We start from the raw sequence: 24,571 nt of genomic DNA, 5'->3' as shown, positions 1-24,571 counted from the left end.
GCATGTCCCTAACTTGATTTAATTATTCCACATCATATTCATAAACTATAACATTACTTTGTACCCCATAAATGTATGTGATTATAAATTGTCAATTAATAATGCAAAAGTTTTAAAAAATTGTTTTAATCTTCTTTTTAATATCTCATGTAAATTGTTATGGTTTGGATGTGAGGTGTACCCCCCAAAGCCCACATGTGAGACAATGCAAGAAGGTTCAGAGGAAAAATATTAGGATTGTGAGAATCTTAATTAATGTGAATAAAGGTGTTCACACATATTTGAATTAATTCCCTGATAGGGATTAACTGTGTTAATTGAAGTGGTAGGTTGTAGCTGGAGGAGGTAGGAATTGGGGGCATAGCTATGGGGTATATATTTTGAATCTGGAGTCTCTCTCTTTGCTTCCTGACCACCATGTGAGCTGCTTCCCTCTGCTATACTCTTCCGCCATGATGTTTAGCCTCACCTTGAGCCCTGTGGAATGAAGCCAGCCTTCTCTGGACTAACACCTCTGAATCTCACAAATAAACTTTTCCTCCTTAAAATTGTTCTGGTTAGATCATTTAGTCACAGCTATTAAAAAACTGACTAAAACAATTGGGTCCATTACTGAAAACATTAAAAATACAGTAAGCAAAATTCTAAAATCATAAGTCATCTAAACTTTTATTCTGAGAGATAATTCTGCTCATTATATTACTTGAGAGAATAAAGAGAGATATTTACATGTATATATTTACTGAAACCTGAACATTTATATATAGTATCACCTCATACTTGTCTGAGTACATAACAAAACTCTCAGGCCAATACATTCATTTCCTCTTGTTGTTTCTGATGCTAGCAAGCATTCCCTTGTAGGGTAAACTGTCATGGAACTAGTCTCTATTGGTTGATATCTGGTTTGTTTGTTTTTTTAAAATATATGTGATTTATTAACAGTATTGGGTGACTAGAAAGATGGTATTGTCTGAAATTGAAAATCTGTATGCACATTTTTTAGGAAGGAATACACAGATACATTTTAACAGTTTAATTGGAAGTAGGGCCAAATGTCCACCTTTGAAGGTTTGAATTTTCTAAGAAATCCCAAACTGGAGTTTGCATTTGGGATTTGGGAAGAATTGGCTTGTGGTGAGACCAGAAATTGAGACTCTGAGTTCCCTAAGCCAGAGGACAAAGGGGAGCAGCATTGCATTGCAACAAAGAATCAAGAAGCCAAAATTACATGCAGACCTGTTACAGCAGAGTTTTAGGTTATATCATATACAAATGCACAGCAGTAGCAATTTTATAAATAAAATGTGTATTTTATGAGAAATGTACTTCTCATGTGAAAGAGTCTGTGTATATGTGTAAGTTTACATTTTGTTACTTGTGTGATTTGGTATATTGCATTTTGTTTTGTTTCAAACCTAAGAGAAATCTTGCAAAATCTTGTCCAAATTATTTTTTTCTAGTTATTAAGGTTATAATCTTACGGATTTTGTGACAATGATCTATTTATTCAAAACTACACAAATTAGCCAATGCAAATTGAGCCAGACATATACCTACCTATTTGTTGTTGCCTAGTGCCATATATAGCTACTACTTGAAACAAACTAAATTCATCTATAAGATTAAAGAGGTTACATATTTCAGTAAAGAGCCATAAAAAAAGAGAAGAAAACTTGTAGCTTCATTCATTTTATCTAATAAAGTATGCAGGACCACATGTATCTCTGCTATGGATATTAGACACAGAGGTTCCCAGGGTTGTTTCTGTTTCTGAGATTCTGAACATAAGGAAATTGTTTCTAAAATTTTCCCAGTGTTTTCTAATCTCTTCCTCTCACGTCAGGAAATTACTCATTAGTGTAGCCTAAAACTTGCTTGATTCAATTTAAATAATGGTAACACAGAGCTAAGAAAATACTATCATGAGTGATTTTCTAGCTAGATGTGGTGGTACATGCCTGTAATCCCAGTGAAGGGAGCCTGAGGCAGGAGGATTATAAGTTTGATGCCAGCCTCAGCAACTTAGGCCCTTAGAAACTTAGACTTTATCCCAAACTCAAAAAGTAAAAAGGACTGGTTCAATCCCCAGTACCCAAAACAAGCAAATATCAACCAAAAGTGGTTGTCTCCCATGTCCATTTTATACATACCTACATCGACACAAGCATGCACATATACTCACCTCATAAATTTCCAATCTCCAATTCCCTATATTATACATTCTAGTTATTTTCTTTTTCATATTCCTTTTAATGGTATTGCAATTCTTTGTGAGGGCAGGAGAAATTATGTTCACATATTGACTATCAAATACTCAGAAATGTGCCTTGTAGGTCTGGGGATGTACCTCAGTGATAGAGTGCTTTTGCATGTGGGAGGTCCTGGGTTCCATCCCTAGAGACACACGTATACACACACACAAAAAAAAAAAAAAATGGTGAGGGGAATAAAGAAAGAATAATATCCTGGAAACCCAGCATATCCCTGGCTGTACGTGTCTGCCATAGTTGAAGGCTGGATACCATGAAGCATCTTTTTTGCAAGACTGGAAACATAATAGTCTTTCAATTGGCAAGTTGGATGCGTTTTTACATATTAAGTGAACTTTACTTTGCATTATAAATGGTGAAGGCCTAGAAGTAATTTCTATGCAAGTCATGGAAATCTTTATCTACACAAGACACACTCCTATAAAATTAAAGTTCTGCTCAAATAACTTTTCTTTTGAGTGATGATTCACAAGAGAAAGAAGTTCTACTTTTGAATTAACTAGCCCTATCCATTCAGTAAATACTTTGGCTGAGAAAATTCATCCTTTTTTTTTTTGTATTTTCCAGTATTATTTGTCTTTTAGAGATAAACAGAGAAAAAAAGTAAGGGGGGGAAGGAAGGGAAGGGCAGAAAACGAGGAAGAGGAGAAAGGGAGGAAAGGACATTTAGGAAACTTCTACTATGCTTCAGTGTACCATATACATATGTATTTATGTCAGTTACAGTTATACTGCAAGGTAGCCTTATTACATGATCCTTTAACAAAAGTTAGTATGCAGGTTTTAGTGCCAACTTAAGATTTTGACATAAATTGTTTGTTACCTGTTTAGTTTCTGAAAAAAAAAAATACTCCCCTAATGCACGTGAGTACATTATCCACTTTCCCAATTAGATGTCTCCCTCTAGCTTATCATTTCCTGCATTTTCCAATATCCCCATGGGGCAGGAAATTAGGCAGCTGGCATTCCTACTGCTTTACTGAAAACTATGGAGGAAAAAACACAAGGACATGTTAGGTAGCTTCCTAAAATCACATAAGCAGTAGTGAGATTACTGGAAATTGAATTTAGGCCTCTGACTTTCTGTTGCCCATATCTCTGAGCACTAAGACATTTTCATAAATTAAGTACAAAGAAGCTGGGTTAATGGAACCAGGGAGATAAATTCTAAAATTATTCCCTTTTGTGTTTGAAACTCAGTATGTTTTAAATAGAGTTGTGTGTTTGTTTAATTGATTTTTATTTGTTAATACTCTCTATACTGCCTTTTAGATTAGAAAAGAATGATAATTACATATGAATTTGGTTCACTGCTAACTGACTTGTAGCCAGTTTTCATCATTGTAAACAGACTGATGTAATCTATATGAATTCAAATGCTGTGTTGAAGTGATTTTTATAAAACAATTATATAGATAATTCAGATGTGATATAGCAATTATTGACTCTTTGTTTTTTGCAGTCACAATATGGAGCTTCAGTTTCTGCCAAGCCCGAACTACCCCTCTTTTACACTCCTATTGATCTGGTGGACATTAGTGTGGAAATGGCTGGATTGAAGTTTATAAATCCTTTTGGTCTTGCTAGTGCAACCCCAGCTACTAACTCATCAATGATCCGAAGAGCTTTTGAAGCTGGATGGGCTTTTGCCTTGACCAAAACTTTCTCTCTTGATAAGGTAAGAATATATTTTTGAAGTCATGCCTAAATGTATAGTATGTACTTTAATTAAGGCATAAGTAATATATAATGTGAGTATAATGACCAAGATATAATAATTATTAAACTATTAACTATATATTGTCATAACACAATAGGCTTTAACTTCCTTTCAGCCCATCTATTCTGTGGAAGCAGGGGTATCGCATATATTTCTCATTTTGTATTGTATAGGAAGCATCAAAAGTATAAATATTATAAAAGTGACTTTTCACTTAACCATACACTCTTCATTTTTTCTTTATTGAAACACATGAAAATTATACATATTAATAGAATACTATGTAATGTTTTGATATATGTATATGTTGTGTAATGTTTAAATCAGGCTAAATATATCTATCTCTTCGAACATTTATGGTTTCTTAATGGTTAAAATAATCGAATTTCTTTCTTCTTTTTTTCAAATATACAGTACATTATTGTTTTCTATGGTCATCCTACTATGCAATGTAATACTCCAGAACTTCTATCTAACTGTGGCTTAGTATCCGTTAATCAACCCTCCCCATCCTTTCTCCTTTTCTCCGACACTCTTCAGCCTCTGGTAACCACCATTCTACCCCCAGTCTCTATGAGATAAACTTTTTTAACATTTGAGTGAAATCATGAAATACATGTTTGCTTATATCTAGCTTATTTCACTTAATGTAATAATCTCTAGTACCACCCATATCATTGCATGGATGAAAATGATAGGCTATCCTTCATTTTATGGATGAACAGTATATTCCATTTTACATACTACCAATGGACTTAGGTTGTTCCCATTTCTTGATTGCTGCGAATAGTGCTTCAATGAACATGGAAGTGCCGATGTTTTGGACATATTGATTTTATTTGTTTTAGATATATAACAAATACTAGGATTACTGGATTATATGTTAGTTCTATTTTTAATTGTTTTTTGACATTATTGTTTTGTGACATTATTGTTTTGTGATTTCTAGATGTGTGTACATATGCTTCAACTTGAAGTTAAGGAGACCATGAACTTGGTTTATACAAAATTCTGGGGTCCAGATAATGTATAAAGAATCCCTCACTATATTTGTTGGTGTTTGTAATAAGATTCTTCATGATTTTGAATATAGTAAGTTTTTCAAATAAACAGATACCCTGAGTTTCATGAGATATTATCAGTCTACCCAGACCACAAGTGGACATACTTAGTAGGAAATAAACTACATATTAAAGTTGAGATTGGTTATCTGAAGTACACAAACCATATATATGCATTTTTTTCAGAGTAGGACCATTTATGCAGTGGAATGTGATATCCATAGACAGCTTTAAAAAGACAACAGCAGAATTTAACATTTCTTAGGCCATTTATTGATAAAAATTTTAGTTGCTAAGCCACTCAATGTATTTAGTACTAACTGGTACTTAGTTATAATTAATGTATAAGAATGTGTGAATCTAGCAACTAAGAAAAGAGTATCATTATTTAAACCAGCCTTATCCTTAGGCAAAGAAAATAATAGAGAACAAACATGCCCCATTAAGCACATTCTCTCCCTCTTTCTTCTCTTACTAGGATCAATAGCTAGCATTATTATGGGTAAAACATTACAGCTGTCTTCCTCTGACAGCTTTACAAGATGCTATGTATAAGTGTGGTCAAGAAAATCCATAGAATCTTCAAAACTTAGAAAAATCAGTGCTGAGAAAACATATTTCTTAAAGATTTTTATATTTAAATACAAAGAGGGTTTTATTCAAATAAATCAACTGACTCTTTAGAAAGCCTTTTATTAAACAAAGTGTAAAAATGAACAGAATAAACTGGATTCCACTTTAGAATATCATGAATAAATTATTTACAATCTTGTAGAATATTAATAGCATATTTGTCTTTTTTTTCAACCCATCCTTTAAGAGTTACTGGAGAACTGTAATCAAATGTTCAATCTGTTGAGGAAAACAGTCTCAGATAGCATTGAATGACTATACCTGTTATGCTATTTTATAATACATATGTGAAAACTGAGATAGGTGGTTTAAACAGGTATAAGTGAAGAATTAGGCAAAAAGGAATTTGCTTTGGATTTTCTTTGCTTGCAGAAATTGAGTTCTGATTAATCAGAAACATCAGTCTTTCCTCTGTTGGTGACATGCATTGATTTGTGATGCTGTGTCTTTCAGTAACCCAGGAGCACTTGCCTTTATTAGGATCACCAGCAGAAATAAATGTGGAAGCTAACTTTCTCCTAAACCTCCAATTTAAATTTAATCTACCAATTCAGAAGTCTGTGATGCTGGTTCAAAAGGGGAGTTATGAACAAATGCAAATTAAATTTGGCACATGAAACATAACGAAGGGGGGCTTTTCAGACTTCCTACTTTACTTCTTTTGCTAGTGAATATAAAAAAAAATGTGAAAAGACTATTTTAAACACATTTTGCTGATTTTAAATGACAAAAATAACGAAGCTACCTTGCATTTATATAATGTCATTTTCAAAAAAGATCACTTCCTATACATAAGTATGCAGAATATCCCATTTTCCTGATAAAGAACTGTATTTGTTTTTTTTTATATTGTCCCTAATTAGTGATTAAATGTTACACATATATAATTATGTATTATGGATTTCTTACTGATGAAATGTTGTAGCATACACCATTTTATTTGTTTTTTTTCCTGCAGACTTTTACCAAAGACATCTATTAAAGCATTATATGTACTATACATTTGTGTAACATTATAGCATACCAATTGAGATTAGTCTTATTATAATTTATTATGCCAATTCAAGAATCTATTTAAAATGTATTAAAATTCAGAATCTTGACATTTGAAATTTGGATGCTTTTCATATGACAAAGGTTAGTCTATAGAGTTTTGTTATCATATGAAATATTAATATTTCACAATACAGTTTTGATGAAGTACAATTTGCCGAGGCTGCATATGATAAAGAAATTAAATGCTTACCAAGGGAGTTCAGTAAAAAATTAGAGCCCTGCCTGAACATCTGCTGGAAATTTTATTATCCTGTCCTACTGACAGTGTGGCTCCCTTGTTTTTCTAGATTGACAGCTGAATATTGCACTGATTTCTGCAGCAAATACGTTTAGGTGAACTTTGTTTCCCTTTTTTTTTTTGTGGGAGTTCAGAACATGCTTTTGATTTTCATCCTATATTTTTTTTATACTCTTGACATTTGTAGATGCCAGATTGAGGTCTAATACGCTGTAGCAACGATAGACCATTGACTTACAGTGAAATGCCAGTTGATATCTCAGTAAACAGAAATATTATTATTCTTTACTGTGCAGTCTGTATAAAAACTGTATGTGCTTTCTTTAGGGAGGCAAATGATCAGATTTTTAATGTCAAATATAAAAAGATCTATGTTTGCTTTTGTGTTAAATAACATCAAAGATGGCTTTTATTAACTATATTCTTCCATTCCAAATCAGTCTAAAAATTTCCCAAAATAACTAAATTGCTTTTCTTGATATTCTATTTATGTTTTTAAGAATGATAAAATAATATTTAAAATAAAATTATATTGCATAAATTAATATTCAGTTCAAGTTTAAATTAAAAAGTTGGGAGAGAAATCAACCTGTCAAACCTAATTAAAACTAAATTAACATAACAAAACAGAGAGGTGCTCTTTTTAACTAGGAGTACTAGAAATGTTTTGGACTTCACATAAAATAATCCCATGATCTCTGTTCACATTATATTGATAGGAAATGGATCAAAACGTTTTGTTTTTATTAATCATGTCTCTGAATTGTGTCCTGAGAATTCATATTGTGTATTCCAAATGTACATATATGTTGTAATTTTTAGTAAGAAAAAGCCTTGAATGAATATGTAACATTGTAATAAATATTAAATGATTAGGTAAATAGATAGGTAAAATGGGTCTCTAATACATAAAATACAGAAAACTAAAAACCCTAAAATATTTAAGACTCTTCATTATTTCTTTGGTGTCAAAGTATTGATTGTAGCTGTTTCTGTAAAATACAACCTTATACTACACAGCACAATGCTTAGTTTATAGGAAGGTTTGATAAATGTTTCATGAATATTCATTGGATAAATGAATTAATAAATGAATAAATAGATTTTTGTCACCAGCATATTGAGTTTTTTCCCCAGCCATATGAACAGATAGTTAACACATAAAACAATTGACTATTCTGAGTATTGATCTAAATCAAAGGTGAAAAGGCCAATTCAAAAATTTTCATATCCTATGTTGTTTCTATAATACATCTGTACCAGTCTAAAGATGAAAATGTCAGTGAAATTTCTACATGCATGGATTATACTTTAAGATTTCGGTTTTTGAATAAGCCTTTAAAATGTAGAGGATTATTGAGAAAACAGAATAAGTACCACATATTAGGAAAAGACATAAAAATCATCTGGCCCAATTATGTAAGCTCATGCATCAGTAGTCCTGACAGAAGAAATGTAACTTGCTCATGGACACTTATAGTGACATGGAATATACTACATTTTTAAGGCAATGCAGCCTGTGATAGCTATGGAAAGATCTATTTTATTGACTCCAAAACAGCCTTCTCATGAGTTTCATCTATGTTTTATCTATAGTTCTGCTCTCTGAAATATTACGTAATGAATTAGTGCAATTCAATACAAATAAATTGATTTTAAAACACAGTCTGCCCACCCCCAGTAAAAAAAAAAAATACCCTAAAGAATGGCGAACAATTATTGACAGAAAGTATAGTGTACAGAAAAGAACTTTGGCCTGAGAGACTCTAGTTTCTATGCAAAGTTGCTTCTAGATCACTATTGTGAACATATTGTTCAAAAGTATAGGTTGTTATGGTTTTCCATAGTTATCGTTGTTATTCACATATTCACTACCATTTATCCAGTGCTTAGAATGCACAGACTAAATGTTTTTCATAGTTTATCTTGCTTAATTTACACAATATCCCTGTAAGCTAGATATTGTTTTGTTTTCAGATGAAGTAATGGGCTGAGAAATTTAAATAAATTACCCTGGACTTAACACAACTACCTATTTACTCACAATCATATATGTTGGAAATTTGGGCTGAGCTCATGTGAACAGTTCTTCTGCTTCACATTGTGTCTTCAGGGCTCATTCATGCATTTGTAGTCCTCTGGTAGATGCCTGGGGACTGGCAAAATATTGTAAGGAATCTGGAGCCTCAAGTGGGATTGCTGTAATTGCTGAGTTCCTCTCTGTCTCTTCATTGTCTTTCTTTCCTTATGGTGTTTCATTTTCAAGAAGGCTAGTTTGGACTTGTTCACAAGGTAGTAGCAATGTTCTAAGGGGAGCAAGAATGGAAGCTATAAGACCTATTGAGATGAAGACTCTAAAGCACTCAGTGTGCTCCTATCATATTCTTTTGATCAAAGCAAGTCACAAAATCAGTTTATATTCAAGAAATATAAACCATCCATTATTGACAAAAGAATCACAAATCATATCACAAAGGGACAGGAATACAGATTCTAACCACCTTTCCAGTCTTCACTTGTCCTCTACTAATAATAATTTTATATTCTTCCCACAAGCAAAAGTACATCCAACTCTTTCTAAGAAACTAAAATACCTTGATTAATGACATTAGGCTGAACTTCCATGACCTTGTGACCTCACTGGGTCCCAATGCATCTGAAGTTACTTTGAAACAAGTTATCTGTTCCCCATACTCCCAACATAAAACACCATGGTCAAGCCAACCACACTACTCTCATTCAGGAATAGGAGAAATGGAAGACACATAGCATTCAAATGTCTATAGCAATTTTGAAATAGTTTAGCACTTTTTCAGGGCTCTGAACTCTAGGGATGGGGGAAGTTTCTATTTAGGATCCAGTTCTGCTCCCTGGTAGTGATTTCTTCATTTATTTTTTTCCTACCTACTATGTCTCTGTCCTCTGGGCTGTTGATTTTGAGGTTTTCCCCCACACCCAGTAAATTGCCAATGATGGTCCATGTTCGCAGCATATTCCTACGCCTGAAAAGAAGGTTAAGATCCCCAATCCTCTCTTTCTTTTTAATTGTTGTTTTAGTCCTCACTCACAGTGGATATCCTATTTTCTTATTTTCTACCTAAGATTCTACTAGGACCTGCCTGGAATCATCCTAAAGTTAAAACAGTCTTACTAAAACATTCTTGATGTAATATTTACTGTAAGGTAATTTCCTTTGAAAATCTTTTTTTTTTCATATAGGAGAGACTTATAATAAAGAATAGCTTTATCTTCTAGCTGAGCCAGCACTGGCACTTTTTGACTTGGTCTAAGTTTTGTTTAGCAAATTAAATATATCCTCCTTCAGCTCTTTATTTTCATATTATACTTGGTTATATACATTTTACTGATACTTCCAACATTCTGTCTAGAAATTTTCTTCGTCAGATCCATAAATGCATTAAGTATGTTTTATATTTTTGAATTATCCCCAACAATGTTTTTGGCTCTTTCCCCAGCCCCCATTAAAAATTTTCTTAGCACATTTTAAGCCTCTGCAAACAGTTTGTTCGACATTTTTCCAGCATTTACTAACAGCCTACTCTTGGTTTTTCAAGCTTCTGCCTAACTCACAATCTCAAAGACAATGCTACACATTTTTAAATTTGCTATGCTAGCAAGCATAAAGATTTTGTATCATTTCTCTATTATTACATATCATATTATCCCACAATTTAGTTTGAAACAGCAATAAGTTACTTTCTCTGTTTCTATAGTTTGGCAATGCTGTCAGGGCTCAGGGGATTGGCTAGCCCTTGCTCCACTGGTGTTACTAGTTTTCACTCGTGTATTTGCAGTCACTTGACAGACTGGCTGGTGGTGGACTGGTGACTGGCTCTTCTTCCACAGTCTGGATCCTAAGTTGGCATGGCAAGTCCATTATCTCCATATGGTCTTCAAAGTGGCTATACAGGGCTTATTCACAAAGTAGTGTTACTGGTTCCAAAAAGGCCAGAGGAGAAATTCCAAGTGGTTTTGAGGCAGAAGCTTAGAAGAGGCACAATCCAGTTTTCATTGGGTTCTATTGATAGGGCAAGTCAAGGCCAGATCAGAATGAAAAGGCATGGCAATAGCTCCTCCTATTAAAAGGCTAAAACCTACCATATCAAGATTTGAACCAAGATCTCTTTGATACAAGTCGTAGCTTTCTCCACTATTGTAGGATTCTTCATAATTTATCTTTTCAGAACCTTGTTACTTTGTCCCAAATGAAGGTTGTTTGCATCAGTGTTCTGCGGAGATCCAGAGTTAAGTAGATCAAGGACACCAGGGGCTTTCCTCCTGTGGCAGTACAGTACCTGGCTATGCTTATATTTCTATTGAGAAATACATAGAAACTCCAGTGAGAAAGAGAGCATTTTGATTTACAACCTTTGAGAATCCACAGTCATTCCATGCCAATTCCCTGTGCTGCTCTTCTCCAGCCACATTGGCCTTCTTTTTAGTTTTCCAACATGGCAACTTCCATTCTTCAGGGCTGTTTTCCTTGGTTACTCTTTCTGGAATGTTCTGCTGTCAGATCTTTACATAACCAGTTTTTGCATCTGATTTTATTCTCAGATTAAAATTTTCTCCTTGGAGAAGCCTTTGCTGACCATTCAAAACTAAGCCTTTTGTGCTACATTACACTGGTGTTTTTTTTTTCTTCACTGTACTTTATACTGTATAAAATGGCCATGCTCTTTATTATTTATTTGTTTGTGTGTTTGTTTTCTGTTTTAGCCTCTTGAAGTAGGCTCCATAAGAAAGGGATATTGTGTTTCTTGCTCACTATTGCATGACCAGTGCCAAGAACAAGGTCTGGCAGATAGGAAGGACTCAATGCATACTTGTTAGGTGAATGGATAATTACAGGATTCTAATTTGGACCACAATTCCACATGACAGCTTTTCAGTTTCTTAGAGACAGCTCTCATGCTGTATCCATAAGCCTTTTCTTTTTCCTTTCTAAATAGTCCTGTTTTACTTCTCATAATAAGTTTTGCAGACTTTTTACCATGTAGGTTGTCTGTTCCCCCATGTGGATTTCAAGAAAGTTGTTTCAGTCCACATTATCTTAATTGAGAGGGAGTTGTGCCTGAATTTGCACAAATTGCACAAATTACTAGCACCTATCAACCAGACAAGAATTGAAGAATACCATTTTTAGGACAATAAATGATAAAAGTAATATTTAAAGCTGAAAGTTTCATAAATATATTATGTAATATTTTTGGAGCCTGGCTAATTTTCTTTGGATTATAAAACAGAGTATTACATTTACTTCTGTAACTTATTTTTGAAGGTTTTATTAGAAGTAAAGATCTGGATATTTTTAAAACATTAAATCAAACTGATTTATTTTATTATTATCAATAATTTCTGTTACTTCATCATAAAGTTCTATGAAACAATACACAAATAATAGTTCATGGTGTTGTTTTTACTATGTTGCTAGCTTCAAATTTTGTACATAGTTGATTTCTCTTCACTGTATGATATTGTTCTCCTGATATATAGTTATACATTAACTAAAATTAACTAAGCAGTTATAATTATTTAAACAGAATTAATGTAAATTCACGTTGGAGTCTTTTAACATGCTAGAAACCAAAATTATTTCCTTGTACCAGAGTTTGCAACCTAACTAGTTCTCTCGAGTATTATTTAGACTTTCATTATTGAAATTTATAAAATTGACTTATTCTCAAATGATAAAGGATGAGTTTATTAAAAGGCACAGTTCACATGTACTAGCTTTGTAGGAGTTTTAATCGAGCGTTTAATCCAGTGTTTACTATTGTTTACCTGCCTCTTCTGCGATGGCACATCTTCTTAACAACAAAAGAATGTATGTGTGTGCTTATATAAGTGTGTTTTTGTACACTCACTCACCTGAGTTTGTCTTCAGTATACAAGCTAAATCTTTCAAAGGAGAATCATAAATACACAATTGTGTCTCTCCAAAGTTCTAAATTAATTTTTTTTGCCAGTTACACCATGTTTGCTGGACTTAGTTCATTAAATGGAAGTATAAATTAAGATGTTTGCAAGCACAAAGTAATATATTTCTAATACTAAGTAAAATTCTTTAATAATGGCCAAAGTGATAATTGTGAACGTGCACATGGTTAAAGTTATTCAAATCGCTCTAAATAATTTTTTATACTTTATTTCAAATTTGGGCTAGTTGACTATAAAGCAGACTAATCAATTTTCCAATATAATTACATCCTCACTTCTTCTCTGTTTCAGGCTGTGATTTCACACCTGTTAATTAGTTAATCATTTTGATAGAGAGGACAAGGTGAGATTCAAATAGACTTTTTAATAATAGAAATTGATGTGTATAATTTTGATTCAGGTTAGCTGGTAGATGAACCTACCTTGTAATGGAAAATACCTCTTATTCAGTCAGCTTGCTTGCTTGCTTTCACTTTCTCTCTCTTTCCTTCCACACCCTCTTCTCTCTTTCCAAACTGAGATTAAACCCAACAGTGCTCTACCACTGAGCTACATCCTGAACATAGCATAGCCATTTTATTTTGTTTTGAGACAGAGTCTTGCTAAAGTGTACAAGTTGACCTTGAACTTGTGATCTCCTGCCCCAGACTCCTGATTAGCTGGGATTATAGGGCTACACCACCACACCCAATCTTTTTTTTTTTTTTTAAGAAATTGGTCAAAGTTAATGGAAAATTATCATAATTATTACTAATGGAAATTTCCTGAAAATATAGTCCTGCTGTTTGAGAATGTGATTTTGTCCTTATGCTGTCTCACATAATTATTTTGCAGATTTTAAATTTGACTAGTTAAAAGTCTCCATATTCTGGATATATGTAGATGAAGCAATCTTTGGTTGTAATTAAGATGGATTGAATTCCATAATACTTTCCTTGCCTTTGTATTTTCTTTATTGCTTTTTAACAAGATTCTAGTCATTACTATGTAGGCATATTCTTAATCCTTCTTAAAAAATACTTTATAAAACCATGATTACTCCACTGTCATTTTTTTTTATAAAGAACCTACCTACATTGGCTATTTTGTTACAAGATTTATTCAAATCTTAGTACTATTATAGTTCTCCTTGTACTTCATTTTCTTATAGAACTTGCAATGTGATTCATATTCAGTCACCACTTTTCTGAAATAAGATGCGTAAAAAAACAAGATAACATTAATAACTCAAGGAAGTTATTGATATGTTAGAGTCAGTCAGCTGCCCTGTAAGATACCCACTAATTTCTTTTTTACCCTACATCCTCCTCTGCTTCTTTTTCTTTAGCTCAGCTGACTGCCCTTTGCATCATGCTCTGCTTATTCATTTGCATGTTTTCCCACAATATCTCATGTTTGGAACAGATTTTAGCTTCTCTTCTGCCAAATTCACCCTCTATTAATGTTAAAACTTCCCTTAAAATGTCATTAAATAAAGTATTAAGTTAAGGTTATTCACTAAACTCAATGCAACTGAAGTATTTCACCAATTCCCTTTATTTCCTTTAAAAAAAATCTCATTCACTCAAACGTTTCTTAGGCACTGCCTGGGATTGTGTGTGTGTGTGTGTGTGTGTGTGTGTGTGTGTGTGTGTGTTACTCTTTGTTATAGAGAACCTAAACTCTACCTCAGAAAGTATGTGCATTATGATGTTAACATAAGGCAACAGAAAATTTTTTGACTGAAATGTTGCTTAATAAGCAGCATCCCCAATCCCTTTTTTTTTTTTAAACAAGAAAATTAACTTCACATTTGACTTGTGTCTTTATTTGGGACAGAAGATGTAGCAGTGGATATCTATCATGAGGGTGCCAAGAATATTTAAAATTCAGCATAGTCATAAAATGGCATAAGCACTTGTAGAGACAATAGGGACTTCCTGTTAATCTGGGGATTTCAATGTGATTGTGTAGATAAGAGGGACTATGAAGAGGTTTTAAACAGAGGGTTTGCATAATTCAACTTGGAGGCCATTGTTGATCACAGCACATCTCCATTCACTGTTTTAACAACTTTCAGTTCATCCCTCCTGAAGATTCTTTTCTGATAAAACAGCTTTATTCAGCAGGTTTATGTTTCTATCATCTTTACCTTGGTTTTACCATTCCTCACTCATAAGAAGGCATCTTATACTCTTCTAATATTTAAAGACCACTGACAACAGGTGTCCTCTGTAGCTGTGTTAATTAATTGCTCTTTCTCCACATTCTGGGCTTGTATAGAGTCTTACTGAATTGATACAAGATGGAAATGATTCTTTAAAAGTTGGCTAATTTTTCCTTGCCTAATATAAGCTTCTTGAAGTCAGGTTCTATGACCTTCAGGCCTTATGAATGAAGGGATCTATAGCACTGCTGATTGAGTACTTCCCTGTTTAGCAATAATATGGAAATCAAATTGATAAATTTTACTAGCATGAAATCTATTTTCACATTCTTGGTAAATATAATTTTATACAAGGCCAATATTCTTCTTAAAGAGACAGACATTCTTGTAGGCACATTCAAACATTCTTCAAGCATTCTTCAAACATTCTTCCGGTCTCTTGGGAACTCCCCCATGGTTCTTTGGAGTCTTTCTTTGGTCATGGCTTACTCCCTGCACAACTTGTGGGAGCACACTGAACACCCTAACTTTCCTCTGCTGAGATTTGTTTGCTTTTCTCTATAGTAGAGCTTGAGACCTCATAGCATCTTATTTTATAGGGGTCCTTTACCAGAGGAAAATCTTACATGTCCTTTATCCTGACAAATCCTAGAATACAGGTTTGTTGTCATAAAGGTACATTTCTTTGAGTTCATCTTCTAGCAGTTGTCAAGTGACACCTCACCTTTTTGATGTATCAAACAGATTGGGACACAGTACACTGTGAGCCATCTCTCCAAAGTGGAAAAGAAGAACTGCAGGGTGCCCATATGAAGTGTACTGACTGATCTGTTTAATCCTTGACTTGTGACTTGGGATGGCAGAGGGATTCAGAACACACCATTAGCGTACTCCAAAGAAATCATTTCATTAATCACTAATGTCCTTAACTTTTTGTGTATCCTTATTAGAACAAAGGGTATAAGAGTTCCCTGAGCAGGTTTTTGTCATCCACCTGGATGTTACTGCAAGGGGGAAATTTATTTTTGTAGCTTATTCCAGTATTCCTTAAAGTCTCAGTGAAAATGTACAGTCTTATACTCTTTTGATATCGAGGTCAAAATTTAATTATTGACAACATTAATTATATGAAAAGGCATTATTAAAAACCTTACATTTCATAAAAGTTCTCTCATATTGAATCTTTTTTCTAGATTTTGTGTGTGTCATGTAATTTTTTTTTAAATGGTATCATTTCAGGTCTTCCAAGGAGCAGTTGCCAAGATGAAACTAAATATGTATTTATTAGTGAAATTCCTATGGGATAAATTATGGAGGGAGGTGAGGAAGTTTGGGAGCCATAAGATAACAATACAAGTCTGGCTCTGAGTAAAAGAAATAGAAGGAAAGTTTGAGGGAGGCATCCAAGAATGGCTTGCACTCTAAGCACACTTGATCAAAACTACTGAGGAGTCTTTGTGTCTCTTAGAGATGGCTGTTTAGTATTCCTGCCCTGTTCAGTCATTGGCTGAGCCATGGGAAGTACAGCTGCAACACAAATGCAAGACAGGCTTTAGAGCATTACACCAGGATCCATTTCTTCCTTGTGTTTCTGGTGGTTGGAATTCTTGCCATAGGATATGGTAGTTTTTCTCATCTGGGGGGAATATTCTAAGAACCCCAACAGATAATTTCAAACTCTAAATATACTGTGTTTTTACCCCATACATGGATACCTATGATAGAATTGAATTTATAAGTTAAACATAGTATCATATTAACAAAAATAATTATTAATAACAGAACAATTTAAACAATAATACAAAAAAAGTTAAATGATTGTGGTCTCTCTCCCTCTTGAAACATCTTATTGTACTGTACTTGTTTTCTAATTGTGATGATGTGAAATGATACAATACATACATGATGAGATAAAGTGAAGTAAGTGACATAGGTATTATATTGTTGACTTCTACACAAAGGTTACTTGAACTAAAGCACCAAATGGTAGTCAATCTTATATTCCAGTAACCAATGGAGAGGTAGTATATACAGCATGGATACTCTGGACAAAGGGATGATTTATAGCCTGGACACGGTAAAGCTGAATGGCATGAAATTTTATCAAGCTCTTCAGAATGGTGTGTAGCTTAAAACTTATGCTGGGTGCAGTGGTGCATGCCTGTAATCCCAGTAGTTTGGGAGTCGGAAGTAGGAGGATTGCAAGTTCAAAGCCAGCCTTAGCAATTTAGCAAGGCCCAAAAAAACTTAGCAAGACCCTATCTCAAAAAAAAAAAAAAATTAAATTAAATTTAAAAAAAAGTACTGCAGACGTGGTAGTGGTTAAGTGCCCCTGGGTTTAGTCCCCAGTACAAAAACTAAAAACAAAGAAATTTATGAATTATTTATTTCGTAAATAATTTAATCTTTTAATATTTTTGGCCATGAATGATAATAGGCAACTGAAAACACAGAAAATGTAACTGTGACTAAGAGTCTTCTACTGTGTTTGGATCTTCTAAAATACTCAGCATAAGACAGGCAGCCACTTCATTGTATATAGTTTTTAAATGGGGAAATAAAGAAAACTGGCATTAAATTTTGAAATTTTTTATTGATCAATATGAAAGGAAGTATGGTTGTATACACAACAGGGAACCAGAAGTAGCTGAAATTCTCTTGTTAAGTATTTTTATTTTTATTTTTATTTTTTTTAAATGAAAATAGAGAAACAAGCTTGCATGCAGACAGCTGGAGGGGTAAAATATATACTCTTAAATTTTAAATTGTGTTTTTCATGGTAAAGTCTACAGTAGTTATTATTGAAGTATTACAATGGCCTCTTTTTGTTTGAAGAATTTTTAACCCTTTTTAAGTAATAGGAGTGTAAAATTATTTAACTTCTCTAAACTTCAGCATGTTCACTTATAAGATCAGACCAGAATTTGTTTTTGCTTTCCTTATACTATTCTAGTGATGCTTAGATTGATTTTTAAATAGAGAAGCAGAAATAATTTATAACATATAAATGACTATTTCAATGAAAATTTTAATCCTTGTTACTATAATCTCTATAACAGACTAAACCATTAATAGTTATATAATCTTATAGAAATTAATTACTCTTCTCTACTAGAATTACCTACATCAGAGCCCCCTCATTTCTCACTAAGTACTATATACCAACCTCATTGTTTCCAATCTTGCCCTCAATTGCATTTCTACTGGCAACCAGAATGATCTCATATAATTTAGACTATGCCCTTTTTTTGCTTAAAGCATTACCATGGTTTCCCATAGTCCCTAAAATAAAATCCTGAATTCTTATACAACTCATTTTTACCATATACCTTCTATCTCCTGAATCTCACCCCATTTTTTCTTTACTTTGTACTAATTGATGCACAGTCACAATGGCCTTTTCCAAGTTCCTCCAACTTGCACCTCTTACCGTTTTCCATGTTTGAAAATTTTAGGCACTGATATGCAAAAAGAAGAAAGAGAAAAATGTTGCTAATGGAAAAGCTAAATAATGCAGGAATAACTCTGTTGTCATAAGTAGTTTATACTTCTTGAAGCTTATCAGATATCAGAAAATGTAGATGACAGTTAGCCATTTAAACTTTGAAAGAGTGGTCAAATTATTTTTTGTTTTCATTAATGGAAGATTTTACATCTTCTAAATCATTTAATAAAATGTATCCTCTTTGTTTAAGAAAGAAAAAAAAAAAGATAAAGCATCATTCTTCCTTATAGCAGTTGAGATCTCATTAGTTACCAATTATGAAATTCCCAGAAGACAGAAAGTATTTTATAAGAGTCAGAAATTGCACTGCAAAGAGCTTTGGGTGTTACTTGACACATCCATGGGTTCAGAGAATAGCTTTTTAAAAAATGCTTATTCATGTAAAATTAATAAGTGTTAATGTAAGTGTTAAAACACCAGATTGTGATTCCTGGTTTCTAAACCTTTTCATAGTTGATTGAGAGAAATGTAGAGAATGTTTCCTTACCCAAGAGTACATTCCACCAGTGTGTGAGGGATTTGTATCTATAACTGCTATTAACATTAGTGAAATTGAGTCAAGTAGATCTCCTACACACAGATCAGAAAGTTTGCTCAAATTACTGTAGGCATACCCAGTTATGAGGAATAATCTATAGTAAATGTAGTTTAAAGTGCTTTACATTAAAACACGAAATAGAACATATTAAGAAGTGGGTTCCAAAGCCATTTTTGAAGCAGGTACTAAAGTATCTATGATATTGGACTTTTGGTATTAAATAAAAGATGTTTGTAAACAGTTCAATAATTGGACAGACTCCATATTGATTTTTTCCTTTGTTATATAATATTACCCACTTCTCCATCCAGAACCATGTTGTACAGGGTTTAAGAGTGCTAGAAACACAGTCGCTGTTGTGTATTGGAATGTGGGAATGTGCAAAGACGGAAAGGCTGTCACAGCAGTCAATAAGATCTGAGAGGTGTTGACTAATTGCCTGCTAATTACACAGTAAATTGTCTAATTAAGCTGATGGTTAATTAGGGTACGCTTGCACAGCAGTCTTGTGGAATTTGTGTCTGATGTCTGGGGAAGCAGCTTGTATAATTGGCAAACTGGTAAGGACTGGCAGAGAACAGGACTGGGAAGCTCCCTGCCAGTGCATGACAGAATACGGATTTAGTGGAAACAAAAGGGTTGTCATTTTTATACTGAAGGTTTTGTTTCAGTTCTGCAGCTATTCTGCAGTGAGCAATTGAGAAATACATCTGAAGCCCAAATTATGTGAGTAAAACAAGGCTCAAAAAGTGCGTCAGAATGTAAAATGTGCTGCTTGCTTGGCATGCATTGCCTCTGATACACTATCTCACATTATATGAATCTACACATTGCGTGATTTTATAGTTCTTCCTTTTAACATGTGTTATTTGGCATTCTTGTGCAAAATAAAATAGGATAATCCCACACATTTAAGGAAAAAATACCTATTATGAATGTTTGAGAAGATAACAAATATGACTGATTAGAAGACTTAAATAAGAACTTTGAGCTCATTAATTATTAATTTCTCTATCACCATGAACCTTAAAATATTACACATAGTACACGTATGTATGGATAATATCTCAAACAAACAAAAATTATATCTGTAATGAGAAGATTTTAATTTTACCATTTTTTACAATTTTCCTGTGCAACTAGCTTGGCTTATAATTTAATCAAATGTAGGAAACAGAATATTTCAATACCTAATTAAGCAGGTTTCATTTCTGAATGAATGCAAGTGGTGTTTGACGAACCACGAAAGAACTTTGAGCACTTCAAAAATAAAAGATATAGAAGTATTTTTTGTTTTTATTGTTCTATATAGCTGGAAATTTAACTTTACATTTCAAAGAGTCATTTATGACTGAAATTCAAACATAAAAATTTCCCCATAAAGTAAATTAAAGTAAATAATAAAGTAAATTAAATGAATCCATTGAAGAATATCAGTTTTTAATGGGTGAAGTTAGATTTATACACATTGCCTCTTCATAAAATATCTGAATGCAAATGCTTACTTCTGTTACCATTTGCCACCCAGACTCCACCATATTTTGCAGATTTCAAAATAAGATTTTTGAATAGAACATTAGGTTGCAGTTGAAACAAAGGGTTACAAGTGCACCATGAATCTTGGATTGATTTGCCCTTCTGTGTTAATAAAACATGATAAACTATTAAGCATTTCAAAGCTAGATTTCTAAAAGTTAAGAGAGCCTTAATTGAACAATAGTATCAAATTTTTTGCTACTTCATTGTCCAAGAAAATTATATCTACATATACATATTGGAAAAATATGTATATTTTTGTTTCCATTGTTGTTCAAAGGAGAATGTCAAGAATTTCAATGTGTGTTGTTAGGAAACATTATGTACTCTCTAAAATATCTTTGAATTAGCTTTACTCTTATACATGCATAGTAAATGAAAATGTTCACTTTTTAATATAAAAGGTGTTTTCAACCTTTAGAGCAGAATCTTAAAATATTAAGTCATAGGTATAAAAATAGAGGTAAAATTTAAATTTTTTTTAATTTTGAGAATGTAGAAAATCATATTCATTCCATTTGGAGTCTTAGGTTATAACGTCTTGGAAAACTTTATAAAGAAATTATGCAGGATAGCAGAAAAGTGAATTTACCAAAGGAATACAAAGCTAAACACTGAAATTGCTTATTTAACAATATATCTCCTGAGGGAGAAAAATCAGATAGAGGTCAGTGTTGTAACTCCAACCACTCTATATCTTTATCCACTCAATTTTTCACTTTATTCCTCATAGAAATAATATAAAAACTTTATTTCTTGTAAGTGATAAAGGTTTGCATAAAAGAAATAACAAATAGATCTGTCTATCATTGCAATGAAAGTTTTAAAGAACTTTTTAAAAAGCCTAATGTTCAAGAAAAATCTCTCCTAAATAAGTGTCAGTGTTTTATCTGTCAATCAAAATCCTAGTAGTTTCTATTAATATTTAGCCATCAGAAGATTAAATTCTATTTATCCTGAGTTTATGTAGCCATATTTTGAAAACTTCATGTGTTACTTTGTCTTTAATCAATCTATCATCCATCATCCACCTATTTATTTAAAAGTAGAAACATTTTGTGTATATGCATATGTCTGTGTACATATCTATGACATATCATATCATATACACACACATAACACACCACACAGAGATTTTAATCACAGATTCTTTACTTTGCAAATCCTTTGTGTAGTTTTATCCCTGCAATACAAAAATTCAGAGTAAATAAATACAATATTTAGCAATGTTAACCATCAATTTTACTCCCATAATTCCTTGCTTTTATAATTTACATGTCATAGAATTTACTCTTAAGGTATATATTTTCATGGTCTTTAGTATACAGTAGTTGCTTCTTATCTACAGCTTCACTTTCTGCTGTTTCAGTTATCCATGGTAAATCTCAGTTTGAAAATATTAAGTGGAAAATTCTAGAAATGAACAATTCTTATGTTTAAATTGTATACTCTTTGAGTCGCATGATGAAATCTTGATAAATCGTGCTCCATCTTGCCCAGGATGTGAATCATTCCTTCATCCAGCAAATCCACACCCTTCTGTTAGTCACTAACTGTCTCGGTTATGAGATCAACTGCTGTGGTGCTTGTGTTCTAGTAACTTCTGTGTAATACTGTAATACCCTACGTGCCTGTGTCATTAACTCTCTCATCATCACAACAAAGAAAAGTACTGTATAATAAAACATTTTGAGAGAGATGAACGTGGCATAACTTTTAGCATATTATATTGTTATAATTGTGCTATGTCAATATTAGTTATTATTGTTAATTTTTTATTTCACCAAATTTATAAATTAAACTTTTATATATATATATATATATATATATATTGAAAGAATATGATTTGGGGGCTGAGGTCGTGGCTCAGTGGTAGAGTATTTGTCTAGCACATGTGAGGCACTGGGTTCAATCCTCAGCACCACATAAAAATAAATACATAAAATAAAGATCTACATACATGGAGCATAACTTATAAACAAAAAGAATAGGGTGTGGTACTTTCCATAATTTCAGACATCCCTTGTAATTATCCCCCGTGCATAAGGGAGAGCTCTGTAGTAACAATGCATCCATCACTATTATTCTAGGATGTGAGGGCGATCTGTCTGCGACATGAACAAAATAAGAATAAATTGATTGCCAGGGTTGATTCCACTCATCTGGCTGGCTAGACAGGTGTCCCCTTCCTCCCTCACTGCTCCATGTGCTTTCCTCCCTAAGCTGTGTGTTCAGTTGAAGAGGACGACCTTCCCCCATAGAGGAGGACCATTCTTCTGTCAAAGGTATATGAGTAGCTATGTTCCACTGCTAGATTTGCCTATTATGAACATTTCATATATATAGAATCATATAATGCATGACTTTTTACTTAGTTTCTTTTACTTATTTAGCATAATATTTTTCAGGGATAGTCCATACTGTAGTATATATCAAAACATCTTTCCTTCTTGTGGATATACCACATTTTGTTTACGGACTCTTTAATAAATTCATGATTATTTGTCCCACTATTTATCTGTTATAAATACTTCTTAAATATTCATTTATAAGATTTTGAGTGGATATATGTGTTCCATTCTCTTTGGACTATACTCAGGCATGGAAATGCTGAGTAAAATGACAACTCTATTTTTAACTTCTTGAGGAATGGCTGGATTGTTTTCCATAGCAGTTGTACCAGTTTCCATTCTCACCAGCAATATATGGTGTCTCCAAATTCTTCATATACTCATCAACATCATTGTGTACTTTTTTATTACAGCCTTCATAAAGCAGCTCTCATTTTTCTTTTTCTTTTCTATTCCATAAAATGTGGCCAGCAGGGCCAAAATTGACCAAGTTAACTCAGTTATCCCAAAGAAATGATATAGTATGAAGGCCAAAAATGGACTTTGGGGGACAGAAGCAACCTCTGAAAAATGGCCAGAGAGCCTTAAAGAACACTGCTGATAAAATTATCTAGTAGGGTAGAAGTATGGTGGGAACAAGTAATTTAAGACTCTTGAATTACTTGTTCCCACCATACTTCTATGCTACTAGATAATTCTATCAGTCTAGACCCAGCAGGATAAACTGTGAGAGGAAAGCTCACCTGAATTTTAGCTCTAGTCAAAGAGCCCCCAATTACACATTATTGGAAATTAGCCTTCGATAAACTAATAGATTTGTTCAGGTTTGTTTTAATAATTATGATGACAGGGTTCTCTCAGACCATATACTCTACAGTATTCTTAGCACTGCATACTTCATCATATTTTACATTCTCTGTAGTTCTTAATTTGGTTTTATGGAGCACATGTTGTAGAATTATGACGTTGTCCTGGATGTAGAGGTGATATACATGAGTTTTGAATTTACATGTTTTCATGAAACATGGTCTGAGAGTGACAGAAATGAAGAGGTATAAAAATACAGAGGAGGCACCATACCAAGCTGGAGACGAGGGATATATCACTGGAGAAAAGATGATACCCAAAAGGTGCCCTGAATAGTGCCAATTGGAAGAATAGAGAGCACACTGTGGATGAGCAGCAGATACAGAGCACAGAGAAAAAGAAAGCCCAGTAGAAGTGGAAGTTGAGTTTCATTGGAAGGAGGATGTAGTGAGAATAAGGAGAGTTTGATTGGAACCACACAATGAAGGGCCTCATTTGTCTCTGCAAGAGAGCTCGGATTTAACCTTGAAAGATAATGAATGAACTCTATGCAAAGGAGACCAAGAACAGATGCAGTATGCATTTTGGAAAGGTTTCTTTGATAGTAGTGTAGAAAAATTGTAGAAAATATGTTCATTGCAGAAGTAATTTATGACAAGCTATGATGAGGACAGAGTGGAGAGGACTATGGGAGGCCCTAACCTCATAAAGTTGACAGGTCCATTGTAGTAGGAAAGAAATTACAT

General features: G+C 33.3%; 1 protein-coding gene across 1 annotated transcript in view; it reads left to right on the top strand.

The window, feature by feature from the left end:
• The window catches only part of Dpyd (dihydropyrimidine dehydrogenase), an 803,780-nt gene that overhangs the window by 384,066 nt on the left and 395,143 nt on the right, over nt 1-24,571 (top strand). Inside the window, exon 13 of the mRNA XM_026401392.2 lies at nt 3,736-3,951. Within this exon, the coding sequence (XP_026257177.2) occupies nt 3,736-3,951 (216 nt within the window). The remainder of the gene's footprint in view (nt 1-3,735; nt 3,952-24,571) is intronic.

Source organism: Urocitellus parryii, chromosome 11 (assembly GCF_045843805.1).
Source record: "Urocitellus parryii isolate mUroPar1 chromosome 11, mUroPar1.hap1, whole genome shotgun sequence".
Taxonomy (NCBI): domain Eukaryota; kingdom Metazoa; phylum Chordata; class Mammalia; order Rodentia; family Sciuridae; genus Urocitellus; species Urocitellus parryii.
This window is presented reverse-complemented; position numbering and strand designations above follow the sequence as displayed.